Raw genomic sequence first — 18,260 nt, 5'->3', positions numbered from 1 at the left:
CTCCCCGGACCAAAAACATTAAAATATGGGGATAAGGTGAAACACCCGCCTCCACTCTGGGCCCTTGAGCAAGGCACTTAACCCCCACCATCTGCTCCCAAACAGGTCTCTCTTGAAAATGAGTCCTCCTGCCTCAATGAGAGCACCTGTATAATTAAAGGTTGCACAAATAAAAGAATAAAGAAAAATAAAGTTTTGCTTTGAGAAAACCTGACTGTGAGAGAAATTTCACTTTCTTCACCAGAAAAGGTTCTTATTAATTAATTTTAGACTTGGTGTCTCAGGTCCAAATGGATTCTCATGTTGGTCTGGTGCTGTGAAGCTGGATCCAAAGGAAAAACAAGCTCAGATTTTTCGTTTTCTATATTTTGATGTAGCTAATTTAGACATGTTTACCTCCTCCTGTTGTCACATGTAGAATGTGTGGCATAAAAACTATAAATATTAATTAAAACATTGTGGTTTTGTCAAGTTTGAGCTCCAGTTTCACAAGCAGAGGATTCTCCTCTGTTACGAGCGATGCTGACAGAATTTATGCCTTCAAAGTCAAATTTTACCAAAACTTGTGATGTTTTAAATTAAATAATTGTCCTGGTTTAGATATTTGAGTTTCCACACAGGACTTTGGGCCACTTTGAGTTGAAAAGTGCTGCATGAACAAAGTTTATTAGTGATTAAGTCAAAAAGCTCCTTGTTTTAACAGACGTTTATCTTTTTTTTAATATAATTTGGTTTAAAAAAAGGCAAGTCTCTCAGGATTAATTATTAAAAGTAATATTCACATCTTTTTTCCTGCTTCCTTTGAGCTCTGATTGGTGGAGTTTTACTGACTCCTGCTGCTCATCTGTGGAACTACACCTGCAGGACTGTGAGGTCCTCTTGCTGTCAGGAACCTGAAAGTGTTTTCAGATGTTCTTTAGACTCGAGGAGAAAAAGTCCACAGCTGTAAAAAAATAAACAGGTTTTATCAGTTACATCAAACTGAGACGTAGTTTTACATTCCTCCTTCAACACCACATTGGACGACTGCCGCTCCTTACGTGTTGACTTCTCGACTCTGCAGTTAATTCATAACTCTGCTGAGTGTCTCCTAACAGAGACCAGGACCACATCAGTCCAGGTTTGGCAGATTTTCTCTGGCTGCCAGTTCTGATTTGATTTGAAGACTCTTTGACTCACTTTGAATTTTGTTTATGTTTTGACCAATTATTTTACTAAATGTCTTGACTTTAAAAACACAAAACCTCTGAGACTTTCCAGTCAGCTGCACACAGTCCTCCTGACTCTGGACCAGCCTGATCCCAGACTCTGGACCAGCCTGATCCCAGAGTCTGGACCAGCCTGATCCCAGACTCTGGACCAGCCTGATCCCAGACTCTGGACCAACCTGATCCCAGGCTCTGGACCAACCTGATCCCAGACTCTGGGCCAACCTGATCCCAGACTCTGGACCAGCCTGATCCCAGACTCTGGACCAGCCTGATCCCAGAGTCTGGACCAGCCTGATCCCAGACTCTGGACCAACCTGATCCCAGACTCTGGACCAGCCTGATCCCAGACTCTGGACCAACCTGATCCCAGACTCTGGGCCAACCTGATCCCAGACTCTGGGCCAACCTGACCCTTTAACTCCAGTTCAGTTTGAGTTCCATCAGATCTTTGTTGTTGTGTCTTCTTGATTTTTTTTTTTTTTACTCTATTGTATTGTACCTGAGTTTGTTGTTTGTTTGTTTGTGTGTGTGTGTGTGTGTGATTTTTTCTTCTTTTTTTGTGTGTGTGGTTTCCTCCAGTTTGTTTTTAACCGGCTGTAAAGGATTTCAGTCAACCTTGTTATTTTTGAACGTTTCTACGTAAATACTTAAAACTTAAAACACGTCTGTCCTGTTTAAAACACCACACACAAACTTTTGATTTAGTTTATCTGGGTGTCCAAATACTTCTTTAAAAAGTCTTCAGTTGATCCAAGATGCTGCTGCCAGAGTCTTAAATGGAGTTAGTATCATCTCTCTCCAGTTTTAGCTTCTCTCCATTGGCTTCCTGTCAAGTCCAGAATAGAATTCAAAATCCTACTTCTAACCTACAAAGCCCTCAACAACCTAGCTCCATCTTACATTACATATCTTATTGTTCCATATTTTCCTAACAGAGCACTTTGCTCTCAAACTGCAGGCTTACTTGCAGTTCCTATGGGAGGAAGATCTTTCAGTTTTCAGGCTCCTCTCTTGTGGAACCAACTTCCAGTTTCTGTCTGTGAGGCCGACACACTGTCCAGTTTTAAGACTTTCCTTTTTGATAAATCCTATAGTTAGGGTTGGCTTGTTATGCTGCTATAGATTTAGACTACTGGAGGAAAAATTTACCTCATTTCCTTTAAAAAATTGTTAAAATTGAATAGTTTTCATTTGATACTATTTTTATCTTAACATGTGATTCTTGACCTGCCATTGTGTATCTGTTCCTCTCAAACGCAGCCGGTTGAAGCAGATGGTCGCTTGTCCTCTGGTTCTGCTAAAGGTTTCTTCCTCATGAGGGAGTTTTTCCTTTCCACTGTCGCCTTCATGCCCAAGATGAGAGTTCTGTGATGGAGTTAAACTCACAGCAGTCTGCTCCTCAGAGAAATAATGTTAAATTATTATTTTTATATGAATATTTCTGTTCAGTGCCCTGAGACGAGTTCTGTTGTGACTTGTCACTATATAAATAAACTGAATTGCATTTAGATCATGATGAGAGTGAAACTTAAACTTCTAACAGGTTTGTCTTTAATCCAGAGCAAACAAAGACTTTATTGGACTTTTTTTTTTTTTTAATTAACAGTTTTGCTCCCAGTTTTAAAGCTTTAAAGAATTTCAGTGAACATTTCCACATTAATAAACTGATTTTGCCCTTTTTTTTTTTTTAAGAGATAACTCAAAGTTTAAAACAGCCGTCTTTATGCAGAGACGAGTCTGTCGAATGTTTTAAAACCCAGCAAACGCTTCATTTCATTAATATTTTACTCCATTACAATTAATAAATGTTTCTAAAAGAGAGCAGAATAATCCAGATCTGACGTGATTAGAAATAAAAACCCTGGGGAAAAAAATTAACTTGTCATCAAAGTCAAAGGATCATGATTCAAATTCATTTATCTAACTTTTTATTTCAAATAATAACACTTAAAGAAAAATAAGTTATTGTTTCATTATAACTTAATTTGTTAAATGCCATAACAGACGCTGTTCATTCAGATCATCATTATAATAATTCATATTGTATTGGGCAGCTCAGTGGTCAGCACTGTTGCCTCACAGCAAAAAGGTTCCTGGTTCAATCCCCGGCTTGGACCTGTGGCCCCTCTGTGTGCAGTTTGCATGTTCTCCTCGTGTTTGCGTGGCTTTTTAAAAAGCATGCATGTTAGGCTGCCTTCAGGCCCAGGAGGACCCTGAAAGAAAAATCTGTGAGGGATTTGGTTGGTTAAATAAAGTGTAATAAATAATAAATAAATGCTCCTTATTTACAAAAAATATAATAAATAACAATAATTAAAGATCACATGAACTTAGTGTGCAGTCATGTAAATAAACATCTGTAAATTTGTGTTAATTCCTTAGAAATAATTTTCCTTAAAATTCCAGACTACGTGTTTAATGAACTGTGTTTATCGTTTTTACACTTTGTGAGAGTTTGAATAAAAATAAACTTCATAGATGAAAAATAAACCGCTGCAGAAACAAGTACAGATTATTTCATACCGTAATATTATCTAAGATATTTTATTTATTGATTTGAAAACGACCCAAAGAACGAGAACCGGGAGGAAAAAATGAACATTTTCTCTTTTTTAGTCGTGTTTTAGTTCACTGGTGGAAAAACTAAACAGACGTATGAAAACATGTTGTTAGCTCAAAGTGTTGAAATATACGAGATTATATTAAAGTCGAACGTCAGAATAAATCGGCATTTTTAATCCTGTGATTTGTTTCAGCTGAAACTCTGATTCATAAATATGTAGAAGAAAAACAACACGGAATAAAAGACTGACGGAGGAGATCAAACTTCTTTTCTGTGTTTTTGTCTTTTCACCGTTACTTTTTAGGGGCAAATTATCTGATCATCATTAGAGACAAAAATGTTTATTCATTTTAACAAACATCTCAGGAAAAATGTGTTGGATTCAAACATTTGTTGCGAAAAGAATCTAATTGTTTCTACATGCAGCTGTTTGATCATTAAAGGGTTAAAATTTCATTTTATTCTAATTAATTCATTTAAAATGGTGCACATTTTTGTTGGTTTCAGTTTAAGAGTAAAAAATTCATAATTCACATACGTTAAATCTGTAAAATAAATAAATAAATAAATTAGAAAACAAAAAAATAACCCAAAAGTCAAGATTATGACCCAAAAAAAAAAAACATAAAATCACACATTTTATATTTATATTTATTTAGAGCTTTGTGCTTTTAAATAAGTAGTTATTTCTATTATTACATCGCTTTTTAAATGTTTTATTTATTTTTTTTTTCTAGGATGGTTTTAAAATATAAAGCCTTTTGTTGCATGCACATTGCTTTTAAATGTTTATTTATATTTCTATTATTATTTTATTATTTGTTTAAATAAAATATAAAATAATACATCTATGAAAATATAAAATAATGTAACAAACAAATTTGAGATCCTCAAAGCAACTTTATTTATTACATTTGTACATTTTAAGATTGCTTTTATTTTCAGTAAAAGTTTTTGTAGCACATTTGTCTTTAAATTTGTATATTATTAATATTTTATTTATTATATTTTCTATGTATAATGTGTTTTATAAGTTATTTGTAAAGTATTACAACTTAATTAATGCTTTTTATTCAAATTTTAAATAAATAAATTGTCATACTTTAAAAAAAAAAACATATTTTAGCTAAATAAATAATAAAATAATAAAAATCCTAATGAATGAATTTGCTTCAGGACTGTGTCCATAAAGGCGTAAAGACAGTCAGATTTTTGTCTCCGTTTGACTTAAATAAATTATGTAAAAACTTTTCCTGCCGGCTGCACAGATGAAGCTGCAGATATGAATTAAGGTTTGTGTTCAACAAAGTGGCACAGTTTAATTTGTGTGGCGGGAGTGCACGGCTGCCACGTGCACGCTAATGAAAGCCCTCAGCTTTAAGTTTGTCTGCTTTAAATTCACAAAGAGGAAGGAGCGGAGCAGCCATTGTGGAGACATGCAAATCTGTTCCTCCGAGCTGCAGCCAATGGCAGGCGACTCTGACAGGCAGAACAAATGCAGGTCAGGAGCAGGAGCTGAACTTTTTGATCCTCTTTCTGCCTGTCCGCCTCCTGCCAAACCACTCATCGGAGCTCAGACACGGCTTAGGCAGGAAAACTTTCCCCTCCAAACTCGGTAAAGCTCTGAAATCTGATGCTGAACAGATGCAAAAACTGTTTGCGGAGAAGGAAGTTCGTCCGAAGAGCTCAGAAGTTTCTGTCACGTTTTCTGCTGAGATGATTTGAATAAAGATAAATGTTGGATTGTTCAACAAAATGTCAGCTCGGAGGAAGAGGAAAGCTGCTCAACGGAAGGAACGGTCGTCGTTTGGAGGAATGCACATCACCCGCCACCCCTCAGGCCACAGTTTTAGATGAAGATGACCTTTTGTGAGAAAGTGACAAAAGTTGGAGGCGGTTTGGGCAAAACTTGAACTTCATTTAAGATTCATACTGAGATCCATCGGCCCTCAGTCTGTTGACGATGACTCTCAGCTACACCCATGCTTATCCTGAATTGAAGACATTTGTGTGTTTGTGACGGCCATCTTGAATGAGGTCGACTCTAAAAGTCAGTCAGATGCAGATGTTCATCCTGTGAGCACTTTCTGGCCGTTTCAGTTAAATACGTCCAAATCCAACATTCAGTGAAGTCATCTGGACGCTTTCTTTTTTGTTTTTGCTGAGACGTTTCATTTTTCATCCAAAGGACTTCTTCTTTGGTGTTTTGAACCACTTTGTCCTGACTGTCTCAGAGGAGCTGACCGGGGAGAGGGCGGGCCCGGAGGCCATCTTAGCATCGGCAAACTTTTTTTTTTTTTTCACACAGTGAGGAGTATGATGTTCGTGGGAATCAGTTTTGTTTGGTGGCTCCTCAGATTGAATAAGTCCTTTGGATGAAGGACGAATTGTCTCAGCAAAAAAAGAAACCATCCAGATGACCTGACTGAACATTGCTGGATTTTTACCTGGATTATTGAGCATTGGTGAGAAGAGATAAATTAACAAACGCTGTTAATTGATGACAGGATGGTGTGTTTCACCTGCTGCCCTGAAGACATGTGATCGTGTAATCACATCGGCTGTGCCTGTCTGTTAGCAGAATATCACATAAACCATCCATTGTCTTTCCTTTGTGGGTCACTGGTGTCCATGTCCAGCAGTCACTGGACACCTGGACAGGTCTCCTGTCCATCATAGGGATACATAGACAAACATTCATTCTCTCACATCTAGGCGCCTTCATTAACCTGCCATGCATGTTTCTGATCTGCGCAAGAAGCACCTGGAGAAAACCCACAGGTGCTACACAGAAAGGCCAGGAGGAGAACTTGTGACCTTCTTGCTGACAGGCAGGCAACAGCCTTCACCGCTGCGACACCGTGCTGCCCTTTTACAAAAACATTTGAAGTTAAGAAACTAAAATGTTCAAATTATTTTATTTCTCAAAATCTAAAACAGACAAAATCTAACAGTCCTGACCTCAGATTTATTCACATCAATCCTGACTGATCCGGCCGTACGAGCTGCAAAGAATTCTGGGTAAACAACGTTTCCTCTCCTTCATGAAGCATCTTCAGGCGTTTCTTAAAGGAGAGAAGAAAAGAAGCTCTGGGCTCAACTTCCAAATCATTTTACAGAGTTTAAACAACAACAGGAAGAAGTTCCTGCTCGTTTACCTCAGCTTGGAGCTGAGAAACAATAAAAACAACAACAATATTAACTGTTTACATTTCTGAATTATTTTCCTAAATGTTAAAACAAAGCAGAAAAGATTTATTTAGGCATTTTAACATCACAAACTAGCAGCAGATCAACACGATTTATAGTTTTGTTTATTTGTATTTGCTTTTATTTGATAAAAATATTTCTTGTTTTTTTAAGTATTTTGTAGAAACTTATTTGAACTTCCCGGTTTTACACTTTTTTGTGCTAAAAATTAGCAAAAACATTTGTCTTCACAAATGTGTTTTATGAAATGCTTTTCTAGAAAACTAAAATTTCAAAATAATTATTTAAAAGCTGCTTTTGTTTATTTTGTTTTTCCATAAATGTTGCCATTAAAAATAGTTTGTGCACAACATAAAGTATAATATACTATATAACATTGACTGCAGGTAATGAACAAAACCAAAGTAAAATACTATAGTAGTAAATACTATTAGTAATGTTTTAAAAACAGACCAGAAAAATGCAACAAAAAGTGATGTATTCAGAGAACAATCATGATATAAAATAAAAAATGTATGTTGTTTGTTTTTAGCATTTTTTTCAACATATTCATCAACATTAGTTTGGAATACAAGTGTTTTTTCTGGATAATTTTTAAAATACATGATTAATAAATTATTATTGCTGTTGTTTTCAATGTTTAATTTTCATTTTTATTTTATATTTTTCTTTATGTTACTCAAAACTAATTGGAGATACGTAAACTGGTTAAAAAAAAATAAGCAAAAACCTGAAAAACGAAACTTTAAAACTACAAACCCCAGCATCCCTTGCTGCTGGTGCGCATGCTCAGTAGAAGCTCAGCTATGGGGCGCAGCGGGCTGCAGAGACGCGCTTTGGCCGTTTGTCCACTGGTTTTCTGCCTTGGTTCGGTCTCTTCTCTGTTCCTTCACGTCGCTGAACGCGAACAAAGATGTTTTATCCAAGAAATCCCAGAAAAAACGAAACTTGTCGGTGAGTTTATCCCAAAACAAGCGGCGGGAAAGTTCAACGACCTGGAAAGAAGCTAATGTAAACTTCCGTAAAAAAATAAATAAATAAATAAAAAAGTTCAAAACAATCTGTTAAAAAACAAAGTTTGATCTGTAGAAATAACAGATACCTGCTTGGAAAAAATATAAAGAAATATACTGAGTTTATAACTTTTAAAACTTTTGCGCTTCACTTTGTAAAATAAAGCTATAGTGGTTTTTTAATTAAAGTGTTTGTTTGTTTTTAACATATGATAAAAATGAATAAAGATAGGTTAATCAAGTACTGAATTTGAAGCTAAATAAAAACACTTTCATAAACTTCCTGAACGTTTTGTTTGTTTTTTACATATTTATGACTGAAAGTTTAATGTGATTTGAAACAAAATGCATTAATATTAACATTAATCATGTTCAAAGTTGTTTTTAGAGTCTAATCAGAGGCGGTCGTGGCCTGTTTGGTGCCCTGGGCCAACTCTCTGGCTGTTTTAAACTTTTAAAAAACTAATTCATCAGCAGCTCAGTTGTCGGCCGCTCCACGTTGAATCGTCTCGTTTCTGTCTCTGCAGGGGATTTTTGGACTCGGCTGTTTGACGAACAGAAGGACGAGTATCTGCCAGCCCCTGGGGACCTCTTCGTGTCCGTTACAGCCACAGATCCTAATAATCAGGTTTGAAAACCAAAATATTACATCTGTTCTGCTCCAGTTTGGTTCCACGTGAAGCCTGAACTGTTCCACACATGAAATCTTGTTAATGGGGTGGGTGGGGGGCTCATAATCCCAGGATTTATTTTGGAACCGGGTCTGAAGTAAAATATTCCATCCGTTGTCCCCGTGTCTCTTCCAGCTGATTCTGTCCCAGCAGGAGGGATCCAACGGAACGTTCAGCTTCACATCGTCCGACTCGGGGGAGCACCGGCTCTGTCTTCAGCCGAACTCCTCACAACCCTCCCAGTCTGCGAGGCGCGTGTTGGTGAGAGGAAACCTTGGTTTAATTTAGTTTAACCAAGGAAAGAAAAGTCCAAACATTTAAATCCTTTTTTGTTTTTGTTTTTTACAAAAGTGTCTGGACTGAGACCGGCAGCAGGCTAAAAAAAATTTAACGAAACAACAAAACACACAAAGATGTCGCTCGATGGAAACTTTACGCCAAAACTTGAGTATATTTAAAGTAGTTACAGGGCAGGCAAAAGCAAACCGATAAAACCAAATACCAACACGAACAAGTGTGTGGACCGTTTTGGTAAAAAAATATATATAAACCCAAAAGTCACTAAAATAACTTGAAATATGACAAAAGTGATAAAATGACAAAAAAAATCATAATTATACCAAACTAATGTGTGCGTGTGACTCCTGAGAAACGCTGCTGGTTAATCTGACGATACGACATCAGTAGTAAACATTACATTTTTACCTGTTCAGTGAAGCTGGGAGACGAGCGAGCCTCTTATAGTTCTTGTTGTTGGGTTTCAGGCGATTCACATGGACGTCAGATCAGCTGGTCGCACCGACAGCAACACACGGATCCAGAGTCTGAACGGCCTGAAAAAACTGCAGCTCAGAGTCAGACAGCTGCTGGATCACGTCCAACATATCCAGAAGGAACTGGACTACCTGAGGGTCAGTGGAGAAGGGCGGTACACCTGAAACCAGGCTATAACCGTCTTTTAACCCCCCCCCTTCACGTGTTCACAGAGGCTGGAGGAAGACTTCTACAACTTGAACTACAACACCAACATGTGTATCTTCTGGTGGCCCATCATCCGCGCTGTCTACGTGGTGGTTTTTGTCGTCAGCTTCACCAGCGCCTGGTAACGTCCCGACACGATGAAGAGCGTTTAATCTGAAGATTATTTAGTCTGGATAAGAAGCGGATTGATTTATTCCACTTTGAGTCTTATTTACAAAGTTCAGAATTTATTTACAAAAACATACCCAGATATCAGGGTTCATACACTTACAGTAAAAAAAAATAAAAAAAACTAGATCACAAATATCTTCCTTTATAAAATGGTGGCATTTGTTTCCTGAAAGCTGCTAATGTGTGCTGTGATGTGTGTCAGGTGACTGGTTCCTCAGTAAACTCGAGACCTGCAGAGGAGAAACAAAAGGAGGCCAAACTGAAAATGAATCAAAAACAAAGATCCCCCCCCCCCCCCAAGACTGGAGCTGACGGGTACCTGGAGAAGGCAGATATGGAGATGACTCCGAGCAGAAACTCCAGGCCGTAGAAGCAGAGCAGGACGGCGCTGAGGAGGACCTCGAGCCGCAGGACGAAGGTCTGCAGCAGCAGGTAGTAAACAGCCAGCGCTGCGCAGGGAAACAGGATGAAGAGGGACAAGAAGGACGACAGAGAGCGCTCGCACAGGTTCCCCTTCCAGCCTGAATGGAAAACACAGAGAAAAGAACTGGTGTTTCCTGTAGGCCTGTCGCAGTAAACGATAAATCAATTAATCGCATGATAAATGAAAAATTTCATTTATCGGCTTTATCGTTTCTTCGTGTCTCTCTCTTTCTACTGGACACTGGATGACAAAGGGCTCAACCCCGTTGCTCTTCACTGACCCCTCCCTTTCTCTTTAAAATCTGTTTTAACTCCCAGTTTTCTTAAAGAGACACGCTGCTCGCTCCCTCACTATCCATCCTTCGGTTCAAACAGTCTTATACTGCCATCTAGGGGTCAAAAAAGGCACTTCACACAAAAATCAACCAACATTTCTTAAATTTGACATTACTAATTAATGTCAAATTTCAAACAATATTATCGTTTATTGCAATCATTTCAATAATATAGCTTGATTTGTTATCGCGGCAGGCCTAGTTTCCGGTTCTTTAAACAAAACGAACCTGCCTCTGTTCTCATGAAGGGAAATGTTTTTAACAAGGATGGGGCAGCTAAAGCTAAAGGAAACTCCAGGTAAACTGTCTGCTCAGAGCTCATTATTCAGCACTATAAACCTCTGCTCCTCAGTCCAGCCCAGTTTTATTCTGTCCCTCAGGCAGCAGAAAAGAAAATTCCCGTCTGGAATACAGTGGTAACTCATTCCACAGTTTGGGACCTGCAACAGAGAAAGCCCCGTCACCTCTGAGCTTAAGAGGAGCTCCTGGAACCAATAAAAGCATCTGATCTGCTGATCTCAGAGAGCACTGTGGGACATATGGCTGCAGCAGATCAGTGAGATGGGAGGGGGCAGGACTGTTGAGAGATTTGAAAACATACAGAAGGATTTTAAAATGAATTTGAAAGTGAATGACATGTGTGACCATGTTAACGTAAAGACGCTATGGGAGAAAGCAATAATGTAAAAAACTAAATGTGTTTAGAACTAAATGAACTTGCTTCTGTTGATTCTTGTTTTTTGTTTGTTTTTTTTCTTGTCACATTTCCAACCTTCCTCCTTTCATCCAGAACTGAGTCTGACCCAAAACAGACTCAACGTTAGGGTCCTGTCAGCAACAATTGAGAATTCTTGGTACCACCTTTAAAAACCCAGTCGCACATTTTCTCCTCAGACTCCTGCAGGTAACTCCAGCACCTTATCTAGTGCTTTATTTTTATTTTTTTAACACCTGGGACCAGATGCCTATATGTGAAAGTTGCACACATTTCTGTATCTGGTCTTTTCAGTTTGTAAATGTCTTTATGTGGTGGGCGGGGGTGATTGTCGGACCACTTGGCTCTTTTCTGGTACGTTTGGGGAAAAGTTTTTTATTAAAATTACAGCATGAATGCCCTATTAACACGTAACACATTTTGATGTTTTGTTTACAAAACAAGCACTTTTTATATTTCATACTTTGCCTGATGTACGTGTATTTATATACATGAGGTTTTTATTTTATTTTTTTTATATACTTTACAAACTGCTGCTTAATATTTGTATACACAAATTAATAAACCATAAATTTGGTCTGTGTGCTGCTGGTTTCAGACTCGATTTAAAATCTGTTGAACTTTTCTTGCTTTACTGAATTATAAAAAGTTTAAGAAGAAAACTGAGTAAAAAGACAGCGTCCATGTAAAAACTATAAGCTGTTGGGGAGTGGTGGCGCAGAGGTTAGAGAGGCGGGCCGGTGATCGGAAGATCGCCGGTTCACGCCCCGGTATCGACAACATCAAAAATATTCGCCCCACTCTGGGCCCCCTTTATCCCCATCTACTCCCTAAACAGGTCTCTCTTGAAAATGAGTTCTCGTGGCTCAATGAGACTACCTGGATAAATAAAGGGTAAATGAAAAAATAAGTTGGATCAAATAATGTCTGGACCTGTGAGCAGCAGGAGGTTCTGTTTGATGGTTCCACAGGGTTTAATGGAGGAGATGGCAAGTAAAAAGAGCCTTTAACTCTGATACAGTGGAAGTCAATGAGAGTTTGGGTGTGTGATCTCTGACCTCTGAGAGGAAACCATCGGTCCTACAACAGCAACGCACTGAGTGGAAGAAGAGATACCTACGACTGGATGGAGAAACTAAAGAGGGTAAATGTTCACAAACGTTAACGCTCCTGTTCCCAGTTGTTGTTAAATACCATAAAAGATCCTCAGGGTCTCCAGAGCCAGGAAGAGCAGCAGTAGAACCACGTCCAGAACCAGATTATCTGATGGGTACGGCAGTAAAATCCCTACAACAAAGACGAGACAAACCAAAGTTTACATTTATTGATTAAAATGAGAAAAAGTCTTGAATTCGTCTCGTTGAATAAATCGTTTGTTTTTGTTCAAACTACAGCATTACATCATCTGCTGAAGAAAACGTGGACAGTTAAAAAGTTTAATTATGTGGAGAATTTCAGACAAGATTGTTATTATTTATCACTGAGTTGTGGGTACTTTTCCTATTTATGGCCAATGCAGATTTCTATTTATCAAACCAACACGTAAATAAATTAATACCCGTTTGAACTAACAAAACAAATTATTAAACTAATAAACAGTTGAGACAGTTATTTGAATATTTAGATGAGTCTTGTTTTTGACGTTAACCTGAAAGTAAAGTAGTAAAATGCTGATAGCTTTTAGCTGATGTAACTTTTTTAAGCATGCGGCAGACCTTTATAGATGAAAATGAGGACCTCTGCCAGGTAGAAGGCTGCAAAGTACCAGCTGTTCAGGTAGAAGAGCACCTGCAGCGGAGCCGATGAGAGCTGGAGAAGAGACGTCAAGGACCAGAGCAGAACTCAAACCAGGAGCAGCAGGTTTGTGTCAGCGTCATATGAAGGATACGATTGGCTGGTTCACTGCAGACAAACCGGAAGCAAACAATTTATGTTCATTAATCCTAAAAGGTCACCTGACAAACCAGAATAAACATCAGTGTGCGTTTTTCAAGAAGCTTTAAATGATGCCAAGGCTTATGTCTGGTTGCTTGGGGAGAAAAAGTGAAAAAAAGAAAAAACTTCTAAATATTATTCATTAAACAATAAATGTGTCGATTGTAGGATATGTATTTTTATGTACAATAAACATTATAGCTTTTCTGTAAGACAATATAGGATACTTATTGAACCGTTATAATATTTATTCAAGTCATATAACCACTTGAAGAGCTCAGATGTTATTTATCCAGTTTTTATGATTAGAAAACGGATGTTAGCATGTAGCTAAGTAACGGAAGAGAAGCTAAAACCACATTTTCTTCCCTCGATCTTATTTTACAAAACCTCTTTTAAACATTGAAGCTATTCCGGTTCAAAAAGCGGCGCTACCGACGCGTTATAAACCGTTTTAACTGGAATAAACAACAGCGTGAAACTCACCGGGCGCCATGTTTGAATCTCTTCGGTTGCTGTGGAAACAACAAGGACGAGCGCCTAAATTTTACGTACAGGGAAGCGTCGTACGTCACAAATGTCGCCATATTGGAGAGGAAGATTGTTGCTCGATTCACACTGACAGTTCTTTCTTTCTTTCTTTCTTTCTTATGTTGCAAATAATGTTTACTTTAAGAAAGTTGTCCTCAGGAATATCCTGATGCATGCTCAACAATCCAGGAATATTGTGTTCTTGATCGTGCCAGTTCCTGTGGTTCCATGTTAATTTCCCCTAATAAAAACGGTGTTTATGATAAAGACGTGTGTCACATTATGTGTTTCACTGTGGCCTCGCTGAAGGCATGAACACTAGTGTGATGTTTTGTTTTTGGTGTCCGTGTCTATGCTTCATAGCTGCACCCCACAGCGATTTGTTTTCTATATTCAGGATTTTTAACTTCAGATTTTACATTTTTTTAACAATAAAAGTCAATGAGAAGCTTCTGTTTTTCTGTTTTGTTTTTGTTTTTTGTTGTGGTTTTTTTTTTCTGATCCATTCTCTTATCAAAAAGTAGTTTATTTAAATATATTACAAGTATACTTATTTTACACTAAAAATGAGGAAGTGTACATGAAGTTTACTTTTTATAAACTTTATTTGATATACTTAAAAATTGTATAAAAATGTCACAATTTAGTCCAAACAAGTATAAAATCAGTGTACTTCTAGTACACTGCAAGTATGGTGTGTAGTATACTTGATATACTTAACATAAAGTATACTTGCAAAAATAAACTTGAAATGTACTACTTTCTACATTTAGTGTATTTTTTGCATATTTAGCTTATACCATCATATCTTATACTAATGTTTCAATGTATTTGGATGTTTTGAGGGAGAATTTTTAACTGTTTACATTTGTGAGACCCAAATATCACTGACTGGTGAGAAATCTGGGCATTTTGTCAAGCACTGACTGAATACTGTATAGCCTATTTATCTTTAATGCCAAGCTCAAAATAAAAGTCTATATCCTGAGGCATTCTTCATAATCCAGGTATAAAATCTAAAAATGTTAAGTCAGGTCATCTGGATGGATTAAAAAAATAAAATAAGAAACTTTCACCCTTTAATAATCAGAATTCAGTCACTGAAGTAAAATCCATTAACTACAGTGAATTATATACCAAAATAAATGAATATTCATCCAAATGAGGAGACTGAATTTGTCTTTGACGTTTTATTTAAAAAATAATTAATCAAAAATAGAATTTGAACCACAATAATAACAATAACAAATAAGAATTTGGACAATAACTACAGATATAGGTTAAAAAACAGTTGTTGAACGAATAGCTGTTCAACACTGAAAGGGCTGGGACGCTGAGTCAACCGAGGGTCAGTTGAAATCAACAGCTTGTCCAGAAGGTAATATGATGAAGCTTAGGGCGGCAGAGCTGAAACAGGTCTGACTTCTTCAATGCACGGAAAGCACTCCCAAGCTTGTGTCAGAGCTGTGAAGCAAGCTTTGCAGTGGACTTTTTTTAAATCTTGTATAATGTTCTACTTGGCTTTAACTAAAATTGTTATTGAGCAAAACTTGTTTGCTTTCTTCAGGAGTAAACGAGTCGTACATCAGGCGAACACATCAGGATGGGGAAAACAGATTAACTCAACGCGTCGCACAGAACTGCAGCTTTGTGTGACCAGTTCCAAGGACAGGGCAGGAATTTCCAGACGCTTCAAAATTCCTTTCTGTCCCCCAGAAATGTTTTGAGTTGTGGCGAGTCTTAAACTGAGTTCTTTCTGAAAGCAAAGCAGAGATTATACGTGAAACAAATTATAACATTTTACGTGATTTCATAATAATAATTGCAAATAAAAATCAACATACATCATGTTTTAAGCATGTCATAATCAAATGAAACAAACTTCAATCATTAATATGCTTTTCTTTCTTAAAAGTTACAGGCAGCATGATGGATCAGTGATTAGCACTGTTGCCTCACAGCAAGAAGGTTCTGGATCCAATCCCCGGTTTAACCTGACGTCTTTCTGGGTGGAGTTTGCATGTTCTTCTTGTGCTTGCGTGGGTTTTCTCCAGGTACTCCTCCCACAGACCAAAAACATGCATGTTAGGCTGTTAGGCTGCCTTCAGGCCGCCTTGCAAAAGAGATCTGTGATCTCAATGGGATTTGCCTGGTTAAATAAAGGTTAATAAACAAATTTGTCTGAAGTTTTGAAGTGTCAGGAGTGTTCTGCTTCTTTCAACTTGTTCTTGCAGGAGTGAGGAAAATAAGAGTGATGTACTGTTTTTCTGGAAAGTTGTATTTTCTTCTTGCATTTACCATATGGGGCTCTATTATCCATCATTTACTAATTGAAATGTTAAAACTTAAGCCAGCAATATTTGGTTTATTTGCTTAGAAAATCATGTGCATTATTACTTGTGAAAATTAGGGACTTCATAACTAAAATTAAATAAATTTATTAACTTTTGAAACCAATAGATCCTTTTTTTCCAGCTTAATAATAATACTATTATTAACCTTTATTTAACCAGGCAAATCCCACTGAGATCACGGATCCCTTTTGCAAGGGAGGCCTGTGCGTGAAGGCAGCCTAAAAAAAACATGCATGTTTTTGGTTATTTAACTACATGTGCAGTTTGATTTAATATTTAATAATATTATTAATAAATCCACGTTTATTATCATGACACTTTGAGCTGTATAATAATAAAATTGCTTCTAAACTTCTTGTTACGGTTGCAATCCCGTTGTTACCACCAGGAAAGACAAGACTTTACAACAAAGTTCATGGCCTAAATAAATAAAAACTACAACACCCGGCAGTCCTGCGCAGCGCGCTGATTGGCTGGAGATGCACGAGGGTTTACGTGGCACTGCTGTTGGTGCGCAGGCGCAGTTGGTTTTCTCTCTTGGCAGGAAGATGGTGTCGGTAAGGTTCAGGATGCAGCAGTCGGTCGTGTTTTCACTTTTCTTGCTGAATGTTTTCTTCAGCTGCGTGTCCTCATTGTACTTTCACATCGGAGAGACGGAGAAGAAATGTTTCATAGAGGAAATCCCGGATGATACGATGATTATCGGTGAGTATCGCTGGTCAATGCTAACAGCTAGTTAGCTCCATGCTAAGCTGGTGTAAACTTAACATCAGGAAATTCACAAAACCAAACTTCGCTGAAGACGGAACAGATTTAATTTCATTCTAAAACTCTTTATTAGCTTTATTGATATAAAACTATAAACTAGTGGTGTCGTGTTTTAAATGATTGATTGGTATGTGTTTTAAGAAGATTAATAATGAAATATGAAATTATTTTAAACGAAAGACAACTTGAAATGTTTATTTCTATACTAATATTTTTCCAGTCATAAAGTTTTGAGTACAGAACTGCTTAAAAGAAGCTGAAAGAAACTAAGGATGAAGCCTCAAATGACCTTCTGGCTCAAACTAGCTTTTTAAACTAGTTGTTTATAGGTTTTTTGTTGTTATTTTTAAACCCAGTTTTCTGTAGATGTATCATTATTCCCAGAAAGGGGGGGGGGGGGGGGTTTGTGTCTAAAGTTGTTTGAAGTTTAAAATAATTTTTAACAATATAAGCAAGAACAGATTTTTTTTTTTGTTCTTATTTCTGTTGAGGAAAGATCCCTGAGGTACACCACTGTCAGGTTGATCAACTTTAAATGACTCATTTTACTCACATTCTGCTCTAGAACAAGCTCAGTTCATCTTTTGTGAACAATCTGATAGAGTTGTAATGAACTGGTTCAGTTTGTTAAACATCCCAGATAAGATGAAACATTAAAGCATTGCTTTAAGAACTGTTCCTCATATGAGCAAAGTTTACCTGATTTTTACAAGTTTACATTTCAGTGTTTTCAATAACTGAGGTAAATGAAAGAAAATGAAGGTAGTATTTCATACCACCAGCCAATATCCATAAAGTTAAAATCAGAATCCTTAAATAACAAATGAATAGCTGGAGCTGGATGACCAACAGAACCTTGCTGGTCCGAATGAATCTTCAGACTGAGGAGTCTCTAAACTGACTGGTTGAGTCGTCTTTAATGTTGTTTCAGTTCATGTTCACTTATATTTTTGGTCAAGTCTTTCAGAGCACTAACATTTCTATTTCATTTTTAAATGATAACAATAAAATGCCTCTTTAAAACGCCTCCAGCAGAGTGCAGAGCACGAAAAACGAATTTCAAACACTGCCTTCATCCTGCTGCAGCAATGTGTGTTAGAGCTTTGTTTTCTTTGCATCATGAGCAAGTTTTAAGTTACAGGATGTTTCTGAGCAGGAAAGCTCGTATTTCTGGTTGGATGTAGAGCAGCAGATCACATCAGCACAAACTCAATCTGCAGTTTTAAGACCGTCTAATAGTGCTCAAAACATATTAAATCACTTTGGACTGATGGACAATCCTTGCAGCATGGATTGTTTCTTTAAAATATTCCAGCATTTACTTTTGAATTGAGAAGCGCAGCAGGACATCAAAGAGTTAACCCTTCACGCAGCAGATG

At 37.4% G+C, this 18,260-nt stretch overlaps 2 protein-coding genes across 2 annotated transcripts; one reads left to right on the top strand and one right to left on the bottom strand.

The window, feature by feature from the left end:
* The first annotated feature begins 7,790 nt into the window (after positions 1 to 7,790).
* On the top strand, positions 7,791 to 9,774 carry tmed9 (transmembrane p24 trafficking protein 9). Its single transcript, XM_037675491.1, has 5 exons — positions 7,791 to 7,938; positions 8,525 to 8,625; positions 8,804 to 8,929; positions 9,433 to 9,579; positions 9,655 to 9,774. Exons 1-5 carry the CDS (start codon positions 7,791 to 7,793, stop codon positions 9,772 to 9,774), a joined length of 642 nt encoding a protein of 213 aa, XP_037531419.1.
* A 191-nt stretch (positions 9,775 to 9,965) lies between these two features.
* Positions 9,966 to 13,815, bottom strand: tmem216 (transmembrane protein 216). The gene is made up of 6 exons (XM_037675490.1): positions 13,799 to 13,815; positions 13,698 to 13,743; positions 13,009 to 13,102; positions 12,488 to 12,580; positions 10,140 to 10,341; positions 9,966 to 10,050 (listed from the first exon to the last, which is right to left on the bottom strand). Exons 1-6 carry the CDS (start codon positions 13,813 to 13,815, stop codon positions 10,035 to 10,037), a joined length of 468 nt encoding a protein of 155 aa, XP_037531418.1. The 3' UTR covers positions 9,966 to 10,034.
* Positions 13,816 to 18,260: the final 4,445 nt, after the last annotated feature.

The sequence above is a fragment of the Nematolebias whitei genome, chromosome 4 (genome assembly GCF_014905685.2).
Source record: "Nematolebias whitei isolate Nwh7 chromosome 4, NemWhi1, whole genome shotgun sequence".
Lineage (NCBI taxonomy): Eukaryota > Metazoa > Chordata > Actinopteri > Cyprinodontiformes > Rivulidae > Nematolebias > Nematolebias whitei.
The sequence above is the reverse complement of the archived record's forward strand: the minus strand, read 5'-3'. Positions and strand labels throughout refer to the sequence as shown.

Bases quoted from the DNA above. Each gene is read 5' to 3' on its own strand.
- tmed9 (XM_037675491.1), top strand. From the start codon at position 7,791: ATGGGGCGCAGCGGGCTGCAGAGACGCGCTTTGGCCGTTTGTCCACTG. The intron at 8,930-9,432 runs GTGAGAGGAAAC...GTTGGGTTTCAG, and splicing joins AGTCTGCGAGGCGCGTGTTG to GCGATTCACATGGACGTCAG. The intron at 9,580-9,654 runs GTCAGTGGAGAA...ACGTGTTCACAG, and splicing joins AGGAACTGGACTACCTGAGG to AGGCTGGAGGAAGACTTCTA.
- tmem216 (XM_037675490.1), bottom strand. The intron at 13,103-13,697 runs GTTTATTCCAGT...TCTCTTCTCCAG, and splicing joins CCGGTGAGTTTCACGCTGTT to CTCTCATCGGCTCCGCTGCA. The intron at 10,342-12,487 runs GTATTTAACAAC...TTTTCCATTCAG, and splicing joins GACCCTGAGGATCTTTTATG to GCTGGAAGGGGAACCTGTGC.